Source organism: Stylophora pistillata, chromosome 11 (assembly GCF_964205215.1).
Source record: "Stylophora pistillata chromosome 11, jaStyPist1.2, whole genome shotgun sequence".
Lineage (NCBI taxonomy): Eukaryota > Metazoa > Cnidaria > Anthozoa > Scleractinia > Pocilloporidae > Stylophora > Stylophora pistillata.
Genome location: NC_142529.1, coordinates 10,002,117 through 10,016,053, shown reverse-complemented (window position 1 = coordinate 10,016,053; position 13,937 = coordinate 10,002,117). Strand labels below are relative to the sequence as shown.

The following is a 13,937-nucleotide window of genomic DNA, read 5'->3' as shown; positions in this document are numbered from 1 at the left end:
CATCGACTCGTAAACGTTTCTTCTACGAATTACTAAGTATTGATTTTGAATCACCCCACAGCCACTCAGAAGTCAAACTATATGTTTCTATTTGCGATGGACTCACCTGAGCTTTATCAAAGTCCTTAATGGCGTCTGCAAGCCCCAGTATGGAATAGTCATCTTGTAAAGAAGGCTTGTCTGAGTTTCTTTCTTTGACATTGTCTTTGTCCCACCCACTGTGGGTCTTGCTTGTCACAAGTAGTGTCCAGGGCCCTCCTTCGGTCGTAAAGTCACAAACTGTTTTAACTTCATGCTGTCCAGGAGGTCTAATTGTGAAAACTCCATCTGAAAGAAAAAATCACGCGAAATCACGGTAGCACTTACCTCTGCATGTGGAATTTAGGCCCTGTTTACAAGCAGGTAGGGTAACCCTGGTGCTAGGGTTACCCTGGCAGGAGGGTTACCCTAACGCTCCCACATTTCTTCTTTTTTTCATCGACGTGTTTACAAGGCAGCTAGGGTTACCCTAGCACTAAGGTAACCCTAGCTGAGCGCTAGGGTAACCCTAGCTGCCTTGTAAACGCTCTGGTGGGGATAACTCGCCTACCCGGGACAACTCTTTACTTGTTTCCAGACCCTTTGAACATTGATAACAATGCGTGCAGTTACCAAGCATAGGTAAGTTGTCCCGGGTGGTAGGGTAACCCTATCTGTGAAATTTTGCTTGTAAACCCGGGCTATCTTTGACCCGCCTGCTAGGGTAACCCTAGCACAAGGGTTACCCTCCTTGCTTGTAAACAGGGCCTTAGATAAATAAGGTGTGATCGATTTGACCGATAAGATGTACATAGCACAATAAAAAGGAAGGAAGTAAGTAGGTAAGTAATTCTTTATCCATACCGAGAATCGATCAGCAGTTGAAGCTATTCTTTTCTTGAGCCTTGAGCTCATGTAGGTAATAATAAGTTAAAAGTAGCTACAGCTAAAAAAAATTACTTAATAATATCCAGATATGTATATAAAAAAGTCAACAAGAACGAAAAAAACCGTCAAAACGAATGAGATTTAAAAATGACTTCTTTATAATGGTGTTGAACAAGTTAAATTCGAGTAACGCTGTTATTTCGTATTTATATTTTATTTCTTGAGAAGTTGGCGTGATTTGTTTTGAACAGTTACAGACCGAAGTAAAGAGGAAACCATTACAATCCTGGATTCCTAATAACTCAGCTCTATAATTCGTACCCAAACTTACCTGAGACGGGGTTAGTCAGCAATCCTCTGAAAAATACTTCTTTACAGGAACCAGGTATTTTATAAGGGCCCTCTCTCATCCAGTACCAGATATATGACGGCTGACGCTCCATAAGGTGACCAGCGATCCAAGGCGCGGGGTGGTATTCTTTAGCGTCCGCTTGAAAAACAAATCAGTCAAGTTTGAGCATTTAGTTCCAACATGAAAGTATTGATTGGATCTAGTGGTAAGATATTTCCTACCTTCGACACCCTTCTCCATCCGAAAAATGGTATGTTTCGATTCCAGGTAGTGACTCGAAAGGCAATGTAGCAAATTTCAGTTAGGATTTCATTGCGGATACATGTGGCTAGGGAGGGTATTTCAGTATTCTTTTCGAAAAACTGTGAAAAAGAGGTTATTGAATCAGCTTTCCCCGTCCTTTTCGTGATCATCTCGAATGTGGAGTTTGCCTAAAAGAAAATCTGTTGTAGTTTTTATAGGGTACCGAGAGTGTTATCCCTTGTATGCCGACGGATCGTCACCTGTTATTGTCCCCCACCAGCTTCGATAAGCATGATGGGATGTTGTTAACCTGGCATCAGAAATCCATGGCATTCTTTGTTCAATCCCACTGTCTGAATATTCCCAATTGTCAAACTTCTTAACTAGCTCAACATTCGTCTGTTTGTTGTTGTTAGCTGTGAACGTAAAACCTCTGGGAGCCTCCCAGATACCTCCCCAGCGACCTGCAAGAGAAAAGATAAAGGTGTGTAAAGTATGCACCGAACAAAACTTGAGTTTTACCTTTGACAGAAGTGTTTCTTAGTCTTTTCGACAAGACTTAATTAATGCGCAGCCTTTTCCTCTCTTGGAAACAAAAGCGATGCACCTTTAAAAGCCTCGGTGCGCAAAATGGGAGGAAAGGGTTGGTGGATGAGCTCTTATAGAAAAAGTTACAAATTTTGGATGACGGAAATTTTGGGATGTGGCATCATTCATAATGGCGGCCAAGACGAACGTGTTCCTACATGAGTCGCTTAATTCTATACATAAATGGGTAGGAGTGATATGCTATGAAAGCGTCATATGCTTGCTTGCACATTCTCCTACTTATCATTTTTTTCCAAATTGGTAATTGAATTAGCGATCTTTTTGTAGACAGCATGGCTGCTGAACCTTATCGCAGATCATGCTTTATCATTACGCCTACTGAAGTTCACTCTTCATCCACCCTGTCCTGTCCCGCACGACAAGAATCAAGGTACCTTGACAACATTGAATTACCTCGGCTTTGAGCCTCCAATCGATATTCAAACGTAGAACCAGCCACGTTGATATTGTCCTTAATACTGTCTGCAAACTGCAGGATGGAGTAATCATCGGTCAATTTTGGAGAGTTTGCGTTTCGTAATTTAATATTCTGTGTCGTCCAGGTGTTAGTATGACTGGTAACCAATAGTGTCCATCCTCCACCGTCACGTGACATATCACAGTACGCCATCATTGGCTGGGAACCTGTGGGGTAAATCTTGTAGACGCCATCGGGATATAAATGATTCTGTTCGTCCCCAACCTGACGTAAGTGGTGGCAGGAAATCACAACTAGATAACAAAAAATAACATCGAAAATTGAGCAGAATGGTGTCACCAGAAGAGTTTCTTTTCCCTTCGTCGCTTTTGACTGAATTTATATAAAGAATAGAAAAGTACAATAATATCGATGACAGTGAAACTGCTGCCAGTGAAATAGCTTACTGAAGGACTCCTTTAAAAAGAGATGTTCTCTTACGGGCTTTATTATCGTTTTCTACACCGATTAAGGAACAAGTAAAACAGCGGATAAAATCAATTTTTATAAACTAAATGCAAGTTCATGACCTCATCTATGTAGTCAAGATGATCGACTTCACTCTTTATCTTAAAGAAGGCATACTGCTATACATAAGAGATAATCTCTTTTTTTTGCATCTAACAAAACTCTCCCTCTGTCCTTCCCCCCCTTCCCCCGGGAATTGTAAAGGTTAAATCTCCCCTAAATATTTACAATTGTTTTCAGGAGCTTTCTTTAATACAACACTGGCTTGTGAAATGATTTTATTTCCTCATTCCTTTTGCAAAGAAAGTGGAAAATTGAACACACGTCGCCGAGACAAACTTGCGACACAAAATTCAATACTTAGTTGTTAAGACTCACAGAGTTAAGTAAAATTAAAGTAGAGAGACAAATCAGAATAAAATGAATCTTTAAAATGTGTATCTCTGTAGATTTTTAAGTCACCTGGACAACTCTGTGTGTTACAATCATCCGTCTCGTGTCTTTCTCCGAGGCAGTCAGCTCCACCATGTAGAGGGAAGGGATTGTCGCAGAACCGATGCCTTCTTCTCTTCCCACTGTCACAGCCCTTGTCACACACAGTCCATGAGGACCACTCACCCCAGGCTCCCTCTCGAGGCACTAGCGCTGGAATGGGTCAATTTAAAACAAACATTACAACTGGGGCTCACATCACTCAAATGTTTAGCAATTTGTTCACTAGTTCCATCTCTTAAATCAGTTTCACAAGCTTTCCAATCTTGGAGAGTGGAAAGAATAAAAGAGCGTGCCCTCAGGAGTTTTATGGAAATTGGTTGCCTCTGACTGTTGTTATTTCTGAAACAGACGTTTCGGCTAATGCTTAAGCCTTCATCAGTGATATGAAAAACGAAGATCGTTATCATACGCTATTTAAAGTTAAAAACGTGACGCGAAGCTTGCGCGCGTAACTATGTGTTTGATGCTCGCGCGAGGTCTTTATCGGCTTCTGGAAGTACGATGTGATCGTTCCCAGCATTCGGATCCAAAGTAGAGTGCCAGGCTTTAAGGGAAAGTTTCTCGTGGTAATTAGATTCGAAACCAACGACCCTGACGTTTGTAAAGTCCATGTTATGGTCGAAAAGGTGGACCTAGCTTGCGACTTTGGAGTTTAAGTCAAAACCTGCAACTGCCTTTTTGTGCTCGGCAATTCTGGTCTTTAATGACCTTTCTGTTTGGCCATAGTACTGAAAATGACACTGCGTGCAATTGATTTTGTACATCATACCTGACTTTTGGCGGTCAGGTTCGTCTCGCTCCTTGGGGCGTGGAAAAAGGCTGTTGATTGTTTGTTGTGGTTTGTAGGCTACTTTGACCTTTTTGTTGTTTCAATATGCGACTTATTTTCTTGGAAACACCCTGTACATACGGAAGCACTACAAAGTCATTGAAGTTGGTCTGGGCGGGTTGTTTAAATAACACTGTCTCACAGTTCCGTATAAAAGTCATTGGATAATTGTTATCTCGCAGAACGGCCTTTAATGACCGTTGTATTTCTTCCCGTCTAACTTTATTGGTAGATGGAATGTTGTTTGCTCTTTTCAGTAATGTGTTAACAACGGATCTTTTATGGCACATAGGATGACAGGAAAAGATATCGAGATAACTGTCGGTATGTGTCGGTTTTCTGTAAACATCCACATGAATTTTTGTGCCGTGTCTACTTGTTACGGCGTCTACCTGAAATTAACGGATAAGAGATTGGACCCCACAACAAGTGTTGAAAAAGATCTTAACAAAATCATACTTACTATCAAAAACTAGAATAACGGCACAGCACCGCAAATTGGCCCAAATTTATACAGAAAACTACACTGCGGTAATTCAACGCCAGCATCTTTTTACGGTCTTAAGAAAATTCACAAACCTGGAAGGCCATTGCGACCCATTACTAGCAGTATCGGTAGCCCGACTTATGCGGCCTCCAAATATCTGGTTTCAGTCCTGTCACCTTTGAGAAAGAATACCTTCACAGTCTAAAACAGTTCCGTTTTCACGCAACAAATAAAACAGCTTTCCATCTCCGGCGATGAAGTCATGGTCTCCTTCGATGTGAAGTCCCTGTTCACCTCCATACCTGTGGACTTAGTTCTCACAATAACCAAAGAGAGACTACAACGAGACCAGAATCTAGCAGAACGTACCAATCTTTCTGTTGACAACATTTTGAGACTTTTAGAATTTGTCGTCAACCACAATTATTTGAAATATGATGGCGACCACTACAAACAGATTTTTGGATGCGCCATGGGTTCTCTCATTAGTCCTGTTTTAGCAGACCTGGTTATGGAAGAAATTGAGGAAACGGCGATCTCCACGTTCCCTTACCCTCCCAAATAGTGGTTTAGGTATGTTGACGATAGTCACCCTTGTATAAAAAAGGATCAACTCGACAAATTCCACAAACATTTGAATTCAATTAACCAGAACATACAGTACTTTGGAATTAGAAAACCCCAACGGACAAGGCTTGCCTTTTTTAGACGCCGTAACAAGTAGACGCGGCACAAAAATTCATGTGGATGTTTACAGAAAACCGACACATACCGACCGTTATCTCGATTTCTTTTCCTGTCATCCTATGTGCCATAAAAGATCCGTTGTTAACACATTACTGAAAAGAGCAAACAACATTCCATCTACCAATAAAGTTAGACGGGAAGAAATACAACGAGTAAAGGCCGTTCTGCGAGATAACAATTATCCAATGACTTTTATACGGAACTTTGAGAGAGTGTTATTTAAACAACCCCCCCAGACCAACTTCAATGACTTTGTAGTGCTTCCGCATGTACAGGGTGTTTCCAAGAAAATAAGTCGCATATTGAAACAACAAAAGGTCAAAGTAGCCTCTAAACCACAACAAACAATCAACAGCTTTTTCCACGCTCCAAGGAGCGAGACGAACCTGACCGCCAGAAGTCAGGCATGGTGTACAAAATCAATTGCACACAGTGTAATTTTAAGTACTATGGCCAAACAGAAAGGTCATTAAAGACCAGAATTGCCGAGCACAAAAAGGCAGTTGCAGGTTTTGACTTAAACTCCAAAGTCACAAGCTAGGTCCACCTTTTCGACCATAACATGGACTTTACAAACGTCAGGGTCGTTGGTTTCGAATCTAATTACCCCGAGGGACTTTTCCTTGAAGCCTGGCACTCCACTTTGGATCCGAATGCTGGGAACGATCACATCGTACTTCCAGAAGCCTATAAACACCTCGCGCGAGCATCAAATACATAGTTATGCGCGCAAGCTTCGCGTCACGTTTTAACTTTAAATAGCGTATGATAACGATCTTCGTTTTTCATATCACTGATGAAGGCTTAAGCATTAGCCGAAACGTCTGTTTCAGAAATAACAACAGTCAGAGGCACCCAATTTTCATAAAACGCATGACATCTCCTGACTACACTTTTTCCATTTTTAAGCGTGCTCTCAGGATTGCTCTTATTGCAAGTCAAAAGAGTCTTCGATTCTTCTCAAGTGTGCCTACTCATAAAGACTGCAAAAGGGGCGATAAAACAAATTGCTATCCTAACATGCAAAACAAGAAAGGAATGGTATCTATATCGTTGTGAATCAGTGTCATAATTATGGGAAATACTTGGAATTTACTTAGTCCCGCACTATAAAACAAACAATGAAAAATTAAGAAATGAGGAGAGAATAACTAACAATGAAATTTACATTGATGATAGTAATACTATTAATGAAAGTAATAAAATTTATGATAGAAGATAAGACTTCCTCTTCACAAAGATGCCATTAGCAACCTTCATTTACGACTTTTCTTTAAATCGTTGAATCCTAACGAAAAACAATTTTTCGTGAAGTAGCTCACTTATTTTCCTGAATTTTGTAAGTATTTCTCACCCGATGCGCAACCGTCTTTAGAATCAAATCCTCCCACACAATGACACAGCTTTTTGTTGGTGCAGACCTATACACAGAGCGATAAGTTAGAAACATTCTAACGAAAAATTTTATCATGACAATTTTGTGTCGACGAGGAAACCAAAACAGTGTTATCTCATGTTTAACTTTATAAATAACTTGATGGCACTTATAATAAAGACGTCAATATCATTGAATGAAAAAGCTTACGGAAGAAAGGAGGTGTGGTGGAATGAAAATTGTATTTGCAAATGCAACGACAGACGAAATAGAAAAAAATATGGACACAGGTCGCCATATAGTACAGGATGACTTTCGAGAAAATTAGACTTCAACGAATGAAACGATCACTAGAGCAGAAAAATACTGTTGAATAACAAATTAATAAAAAGTTACAAGTATTGTAAAAGATTTGGGAGGTCAACTCGGGTGCCATGGATCTGAAAAGTGTGACCTTAGTAATTATCGAATTGATTAATGAATCAATGAGTTAATAATAAACTATTTAATTATCAACCTACCCCTCTTCCACCACACTCCTTGTTGTTTGCCACTGGACACTTGCCAATGTTTAGGGAATCAAATGACTGACACCTGTAACTTATACACATCTGCAACAAAATGCAAAATTCAACAAAATTCTTTCTGTCAATTACTCCTAAAAAATAAAACAATAATGTTTGCGAGGTATTTTCTTCATAAAAGTTGGGCTTGTAAAGTACTGTTATTCTATCTTATGATTCAACGTTTCCTGTATCATTCGTGGCGTAAACGGCCTGAAGAGATCATTGGTTTCAAGTGTGCGAAAAAAATACGTTATTGCAATTGTTTTAAAAACTTAGAAGGAAACTCGTGGAAGTATCCTCTACTCCCCGTAATAGTAGCTAAATAAAACCTTATGCTTATCAGACCTCCAAAGAAATTTTCTCTATTGCCTGCCAAACATTTTTGTACGACTCATTAAAAAATTGGCGTTGAAATCAAAAATGTTCCTTAATTAATCTCCTCATTCCCATTCTTCTCAACCAACAGCGTATTCTTATCACAACAAGAGTCTGCTCAGAGGCCATTCCTGGGATTGAAAGAGTTACTTTTTCAGTGTTACCTTATCATCTCCACATTTTGTCCCTTCTCTAACCATTCCTTCACCAAGGTCATCTATAGATTTTAAAGTTGCAGCACTATGAAGGAAGAACGTATTAGGGTGGTTGTATTTTCCGACGCCGGGTTCATTTCATTTCAAATATGACTCTTTTATCGCAATCAAACCTTCACTTCTTTACTATAATTATCAGCCATAGCAATCAGAATTTATTCCTTTGAAGTATTGAAAAATATGGAGCAAAAATTATTAGGCAACACTGCCTCCTGGTGGGTGGGGATAATGGTCCACTGCATATAACTCCCCCCTGTCTCGTTACAATCACCACCACCCACATCAGCCGCGTTTAATTTGATTTTCCCATAAGTCCTAGGGTGGAAGGGGGGTGCATCTGGGGTTCAGCTGCAAACAAACCACAACGGCCCAACGTGGTTCCAACCGTGAGCGAAAATATTCACTAATCCTGCTTGATTCAAAGTACCACCTTTTCAATACACTCATTGCTTTCAGACAATTAGGTTTGGTTTCCCGAGAAACACGTTTCTCAACGTCTTCTTGGCTACCTTTCACATTCTCCAAGAGAGACTCGCGTGAGTTTATTCTCAGTCTGAAAAGATTTAAAGAATATATTCGTACTTTTTTTGTAGAAGAGACTGTAATACCTGCATTGCTTCCCATTATCCAAACTGATCTTAGTGTACGTCCACCCGTAGTCCACAACAGGTGTATCTCTGCTGTCTTCACATTGCAGTTGGCCGCACAAAACGTCACTAAGAAATAAATTCAAGGAAACATAGTAACATTGACGACATTCGTTATATTGTTGGCAAATCGTGTACCAGCGGTCGCTACGAAAACCACGCTTTCAAATACAAGAGAGAAGAGATTTAGGACTGTGTAGGTATTATGAAGTTTGAAATGTTTGCATACGTAAAATGCCTCGAGATCCAGATAAGTCTCTTAACATCAGAGTGTTTAAGGCATTTTAAGGCATATGTTTCGTCATTCTATTTCTGGCTGTTAATGAAGAAGAAAACCTGTCTTTTGTGCAATTGGCCAAATAAACTTCCTTTTACGTAGGACTTCACTCTAACAACATCAAAACCGACTGTGAAATAGAAATCCCAGAGCATAGATGCCAACGATTAAGATACATAATGGCAGGAAAGTCGTACGACCGCGGACCGCTGAAAGAACCGTTTGACAAAAGGCGTAGATCACAGCTGTCGCATTCCAACCGATTACAGCTGAGGAAAACAGTTTATAAGTTGACACGTACTCAATCAACCTTATCGTTTAGAGAAGATCAACAATATGCAGTGGAAATGTCGCAAGCCACATCCAAAGTGACTACCTTGAGACTTGCTGAAACCGACTTATTTTAAGACCACTGTTTCCCAAGCGTCCCTGTACAAAATATTACTCTTTTTAGAAGAAAAATTAATCATGGCTGGGTGCTTAATCTTCCCAAATTTGTACCGTGGGCTTGTACCTTGCATTGCATGATGAATTTGTAACTGGATCACATGTACCATATCCAGCAGCTTCAGTGTTCAGTTTGTCATAACATCCAAGGTCGGCGTTTTTGGCGGCTACAAAATTGGAAGAATTGGGTTTACAATTAAGTATTAGAAGCTCAGATCTGAGAAGGTAAACATCTTTCTCGCGAGCCTAGAATCAACAAATTTAAGTAACTAAGTATCTACATACTAAAAGATTCAACTGTCTAAAGGATAATCGCTTTCAGGCGTTGATCTGATGCAGTTCGATTGTAAATCAGTGAAAGAAAAAAAAAAAAAAAAAAAAACACGCGTATTTAAACTTACTCGCTCCCCATAAGTCCTTGCACTGAGTTTCGTGAATTTCGCTGCATTTTCCTCGGTAGCAATTGGACTAAAACGACAAAATTGTTTATTCAGTGGCTTTAAAAAGATTTTCCTGACTGGTGCATATGTTCGCTATCTTCTATCGCAATTAAACTTGAAAATGACGTTTTTGGAATAAAAATGCCGGGAAAGGATTCCTTATAATAAAACTATTATCTCCCTTATCTTTGGTTCGACCACAAGTGAATATCCTCGAGCTCCTTACTGAATCAGTTTTAAGACAAAGAGAAATCTAAATGAGAACTTAATTGCGTAACGTCGCCTTTAAAAGAACAATTTAAAGTATTTCCCATACATTGGAGTGTTGTTTGTCTCCACTCTCTGAATAACCAGTCCACCGCTGACCATCATCACTGTAGAACAAGAAGAAGCCAGTCACCCAGTCGTACCAGTTTCCACGTCCCTGTATCAAGATGCTGTTCACCGTTCGTTCCTAAAAATGCGAAATCAGCAAAAAAACTAGAAGCATAATACTGAAAATTGATTTCTTTTAACTCAGAAATACTTAAGGTGGACATCGGTCATTAATAACTCGTTTTCGACTTTCAACTTTACAGAAATAACTCGCAAACTCAAACACATCGAGACTGTGAAACCTAAGCTCTCTTCCTCGGCTTTTTCTCTCGTGTTTTCTTTTATCTTCAGCTTTTCTTCTTTAAAAGATGCGTGGCGATATTTCACCATTTTTTTACAGCACACTTTCGCCAAATTTAAGAAAGAAACAAAAAAATCGATGGGAAGAAATAATACGTGAAAAGATAAAAGGAAGAAGAGAAGTGAGTACTAAGGCATGACAAAGAAATAAGGCCAAGGTTTTTTATTTTTTGATATAGTAACGTGACTGAAGGTCTTCACTGAAGCACTTTGTACAGAAGGCTCATGATCAAATAGATTAGAAATTAGAGATACCTGTCCAAGATCCACCTGTATGTACTCGTTTTTGTTTTTTTCCTTGGCACACCAGTACTTTTTGTTATGCAATCTACCATAGTGTGGGAGATCTGCCGGTCTGGATGAAGACGCAGTGATCTGATTGTCTTTGATATCGCCGCTCTGCATTCCAAGAGGGTCTACACATTCTATGAATAAGGGATAAATCATTTCTCGAATGATATACTTGCTATTGATGATTGAGCGCGTTTCGGTCGAGTGTCGCTCAACTATAACCAACGTTTGTAGTAAACGAATGGTCCCTGACCTTAATTAGGAAAGGCTTTTGCCATGTATACATGAGTTTCCTTGAATGGAGCTCGCTATATTATGCAAGCTTGTACACAAGCTTAACTAACAGACGTATTATGCCGTGTGCAGTATTTTCACTAGCTAGTATGCTTTGTCCGACACGCTTTGTTGCTTGTGATTCAAGTAGGCTTATGCCCTTCTTAGAAGTTTACGGTAAGAAAAGTTGAGCATTTGGTCATTTAAGCTCCCCAAGCTGCTTGCTTGTTGTTAAATCTGATTTTGGTCAAAAGTCTTTCAGGTAACAAAGTATACATACTGCACTAAAATCATTCGTAACTACAAGTTGAACACGGATCCTACAGACTGTGCAGCTGTATGCTTCAGCAACATAAATTACCTTGCTTTGCAAACCATAGTTCCAGCCGTTTTTCATCACATCCCGACCACAATACCATGTGTCTGTCTACGCCAGGCCAAGCCCCATTAGTATGGACGCATTTCCCGGTTTTAAGATGCTTAAGAGATCGCGCTGTCGAAGAAATATTTAATACACTTACTTGCAAAAGTCTAAAGCTTTTTTCATCATTGAGAAAACAAATGCCTAGCCAATTTCCATTTATCTTTTTCTAAAATTTGAGAATGTAATATGAACACGAGCAAGTCAGGTGTAAAACAGTAGCGTTGTCAAGGAACCAAACTATATCAAACCTGATGTCCGCTCAAATTTCGAGTCTTCAGTTTTGCAAGTACTGCTGACAACAATCTTCGCACCATTACCAGTGCCACCATTCTCAGGACACACCATTTTCCCACTGCAACTATGACGTAAAACCCCGTCCGCAGCAAGTGTAAATTGGAAATGGCTTTCTGAGCACTCTCCAGGTCTGTATATTAGGCGATCGTTGTCATTTGGTGAACAAGACTGGTTTGTTGGAGTGAGGCAAAGATCAAGACCGTAGGACTTAAGTGGAGTTGGTGCAGTTGGACTGACTGTGGAGAGCAAACAAATCAACTTTAAACTAAACTATACTAAGATTTTTACAACGTTAACATAAATCAAAATGCAGTACAAGTGGATTTCACCCGAAATAGCTGCCTGAATAGCTGCGTGCCACCATCGTTAACGACAAAATTAGCATGATCCAAGGAATTCCTTTAACTACACTTTCTGTTACTGTCTCAATTTCTTAAACTAAGAATGACTCAGTGTTTTAATCAAAATTTCAGAAATTGTTTCAGAGTTACAAATTTCTTGTAGTGACTTTTGTTAAAAGTCTCAATTTAGCTCTTCATTTTTCCAATGGTTTGTTCTGTGAGTACTATATTTTCCCACTCTTTTGTTAGAAAAGTTCTTCCTGCAACTAGATAAAAAGAAAGCCTTTTTCCTTTAATAATAATAATATTTATGGAGCCATGTGTTGCCTTTTTACTCAATTTTTTTTCTTACGTCCTGATTATTTTTCAAAACAAATTGCCACGAGGAACGAAGAGTTCAGAACCAAGTTTTCTCCGAAATTAAAACAAAGTCAGAAACAAACAATTTAAATTTAATCAACTTTAAAGCGCTGTCAAATTTGACCAGAAATCAAGTTGAAACTATTGCTCTGTTTTAAAAATAACATGAATTTTACCTTCACCCGCTGAACAACCCAGAAACTCAGTTCTTAGACAAGGCCAACCATACCAGTACTGAGGATTGATACGAAGATATCGAGCGTGTACCCTTGGATTCAGGGTTCGGTGGTTTACGCTATGAAAGTTGGTGTTTCCTTGTACAGTCTTCATAAAAATTCAAATTAGTTAATTTGAATTAGTGATTTCATGTAGTTATTATCCACCACCATTACTCGCTTACATTAGTAAATGATGTTTGCAAGACGATGCAGTGCTGTCATGAAGAGCACTGCAAAAGATTTTGTTCAATATGAAGCAAGACTGAAAAAAGTGAAAGGGGAAACGATGATTTTGAAAAAAAAGTCGTGTAGCTATCACGAACATATACCTCTCCTAGTTGTCACAACGGGAATGTCCTAAAGAAGAGCGCTGTTGAAATTATATGATTATGACATATTCTCATCAACTACTCTTTGCAGAACTGAAAGTAGAGCAGGGATATAAATAACAAAACTATACAACTTAAATGTGCTTGAAGTTAACCTCAATTCTATCAAAGAGCTTACTTTGGAAAAGGCAGTAACATGTTATTGTAACTCTGTTCTCCATCTCTCGCCTCTCTCAAGGTCAGTGTAATTTAGAAATCAACCGATGCAGATTAAAAATACTACTTTAAATGTTAAGCTCTTTATTGAAAGGTACGTAATTTGGCTCACTCACTGTCTTAGTCTGATTGCATGGATATCCATCAATTATATATGAATCCTCCGGACACTGCAAATATAACAGATATTGAATGAAAGACATTAAAAAAATTGCCTTTTTCGGTGACAATCTGGATTTCCCTTTCTTAGCATCTTATTAATGAAACAGCTATTTTGGTGTTAGAAAGTTCATGCTGAATTCATTTGTTAGAGTTATACTTACATCCCGAGAATTGCCAGTGCAGTATTCCGGAACATCACAATCCGTTTTGACTCCACGACACAACGATCCTTGTTTCTTATACTAAAAAGGTTACAGATTGACAGACTATTACGTGTACATTCACGCCCTTAACTTGATGTGGCACTATTATCCTTTTTTTTTCTTTAAATTTCTTCTTTACGTTTGCTTTTCCAAGTGTCGCAAAGAGAATAGTCCCTCAGAGCACAACGAAACTACAATATGTTGCGAAATTGTGGC

At 39.1% G+C, this 13,937-nt stretch overlaps 1 protein-coding gene and 1 pseudogene across 1 annotated transcript in view; one reads left to right on the top strand and one right to left on the bottom strand.

Moving 5' to 3' along the window:
* Nucleotides 1-13,937, bottom strand: part of LOC111345943 (uncharacterized) — a 39,545-nt gene that overhangs the window by 7,394 nt on the left and 18,214 nt on the right. Inside the window, exons 19-36 of the mRNA XM_088737961.1 lie at nt 13,680-13,760; nt 13,473-13,526; nt 12,770-12,917; nt 11,847-12,128; nt 11,536-11,667; nt 10,866-11,035; nt 10,252-10,389; nt 9,897-9,963; nt 9,563-9,662; nt 8,733-8,840; nt 8,074-8,149; nt 7,490-7,579; nt 6,948-7,014; nt 3,498-3,680; nt 2,504-2,821; nt 1,762-1,965; nt 1,238-1,396; nt 107-327 (exon numbers count right to left, since the gene is read on the bottom strand). Coding sequence (XP_088594087.1) covers nt 107-327; nt 1,238-1,396; nt 1,762-1,965; nt 2,504-2,821; nt 3,498-3,680; nt 6,948-7,014; nt 7,490-7,579; nt 8,074-8,149; nt 8,733-8,840; nt 9,563-9,662; nt 9,897-9,963; nt 10,252-10,389; nt 10,866-11,035; nt 11,536-11,667; nt 11,847-12,128; nt 12,770-12,917; nt 13,473-13,526; nt 13,680-13,760 — 2,598 coding nt within the window. The remainder of the gene's footprint in view (nt 1-106; nt 328-1,237; nt 1,397-1,761; nt 1,966-2,503; nt 2,822-3,497; nt 3,681-6,947; nt 7,015-7,489; nt 7,580-8,073; nt 8,150-8,732; nt 8,841-9,562; nt 9,663-9,896; nt 9,964-10,251; nt 10,390-10,865; nt 11,036-11,535; nt 11,668-11,846; nt 12,129-12,769; nt 12,918-13,472; nt 13,527-13,679; nt 13,761-13,937) is intronic.
* LOC148719958 (uncharacterized) lies at nt 5,101-5,720 on the top strand (annotated as a pseudogene).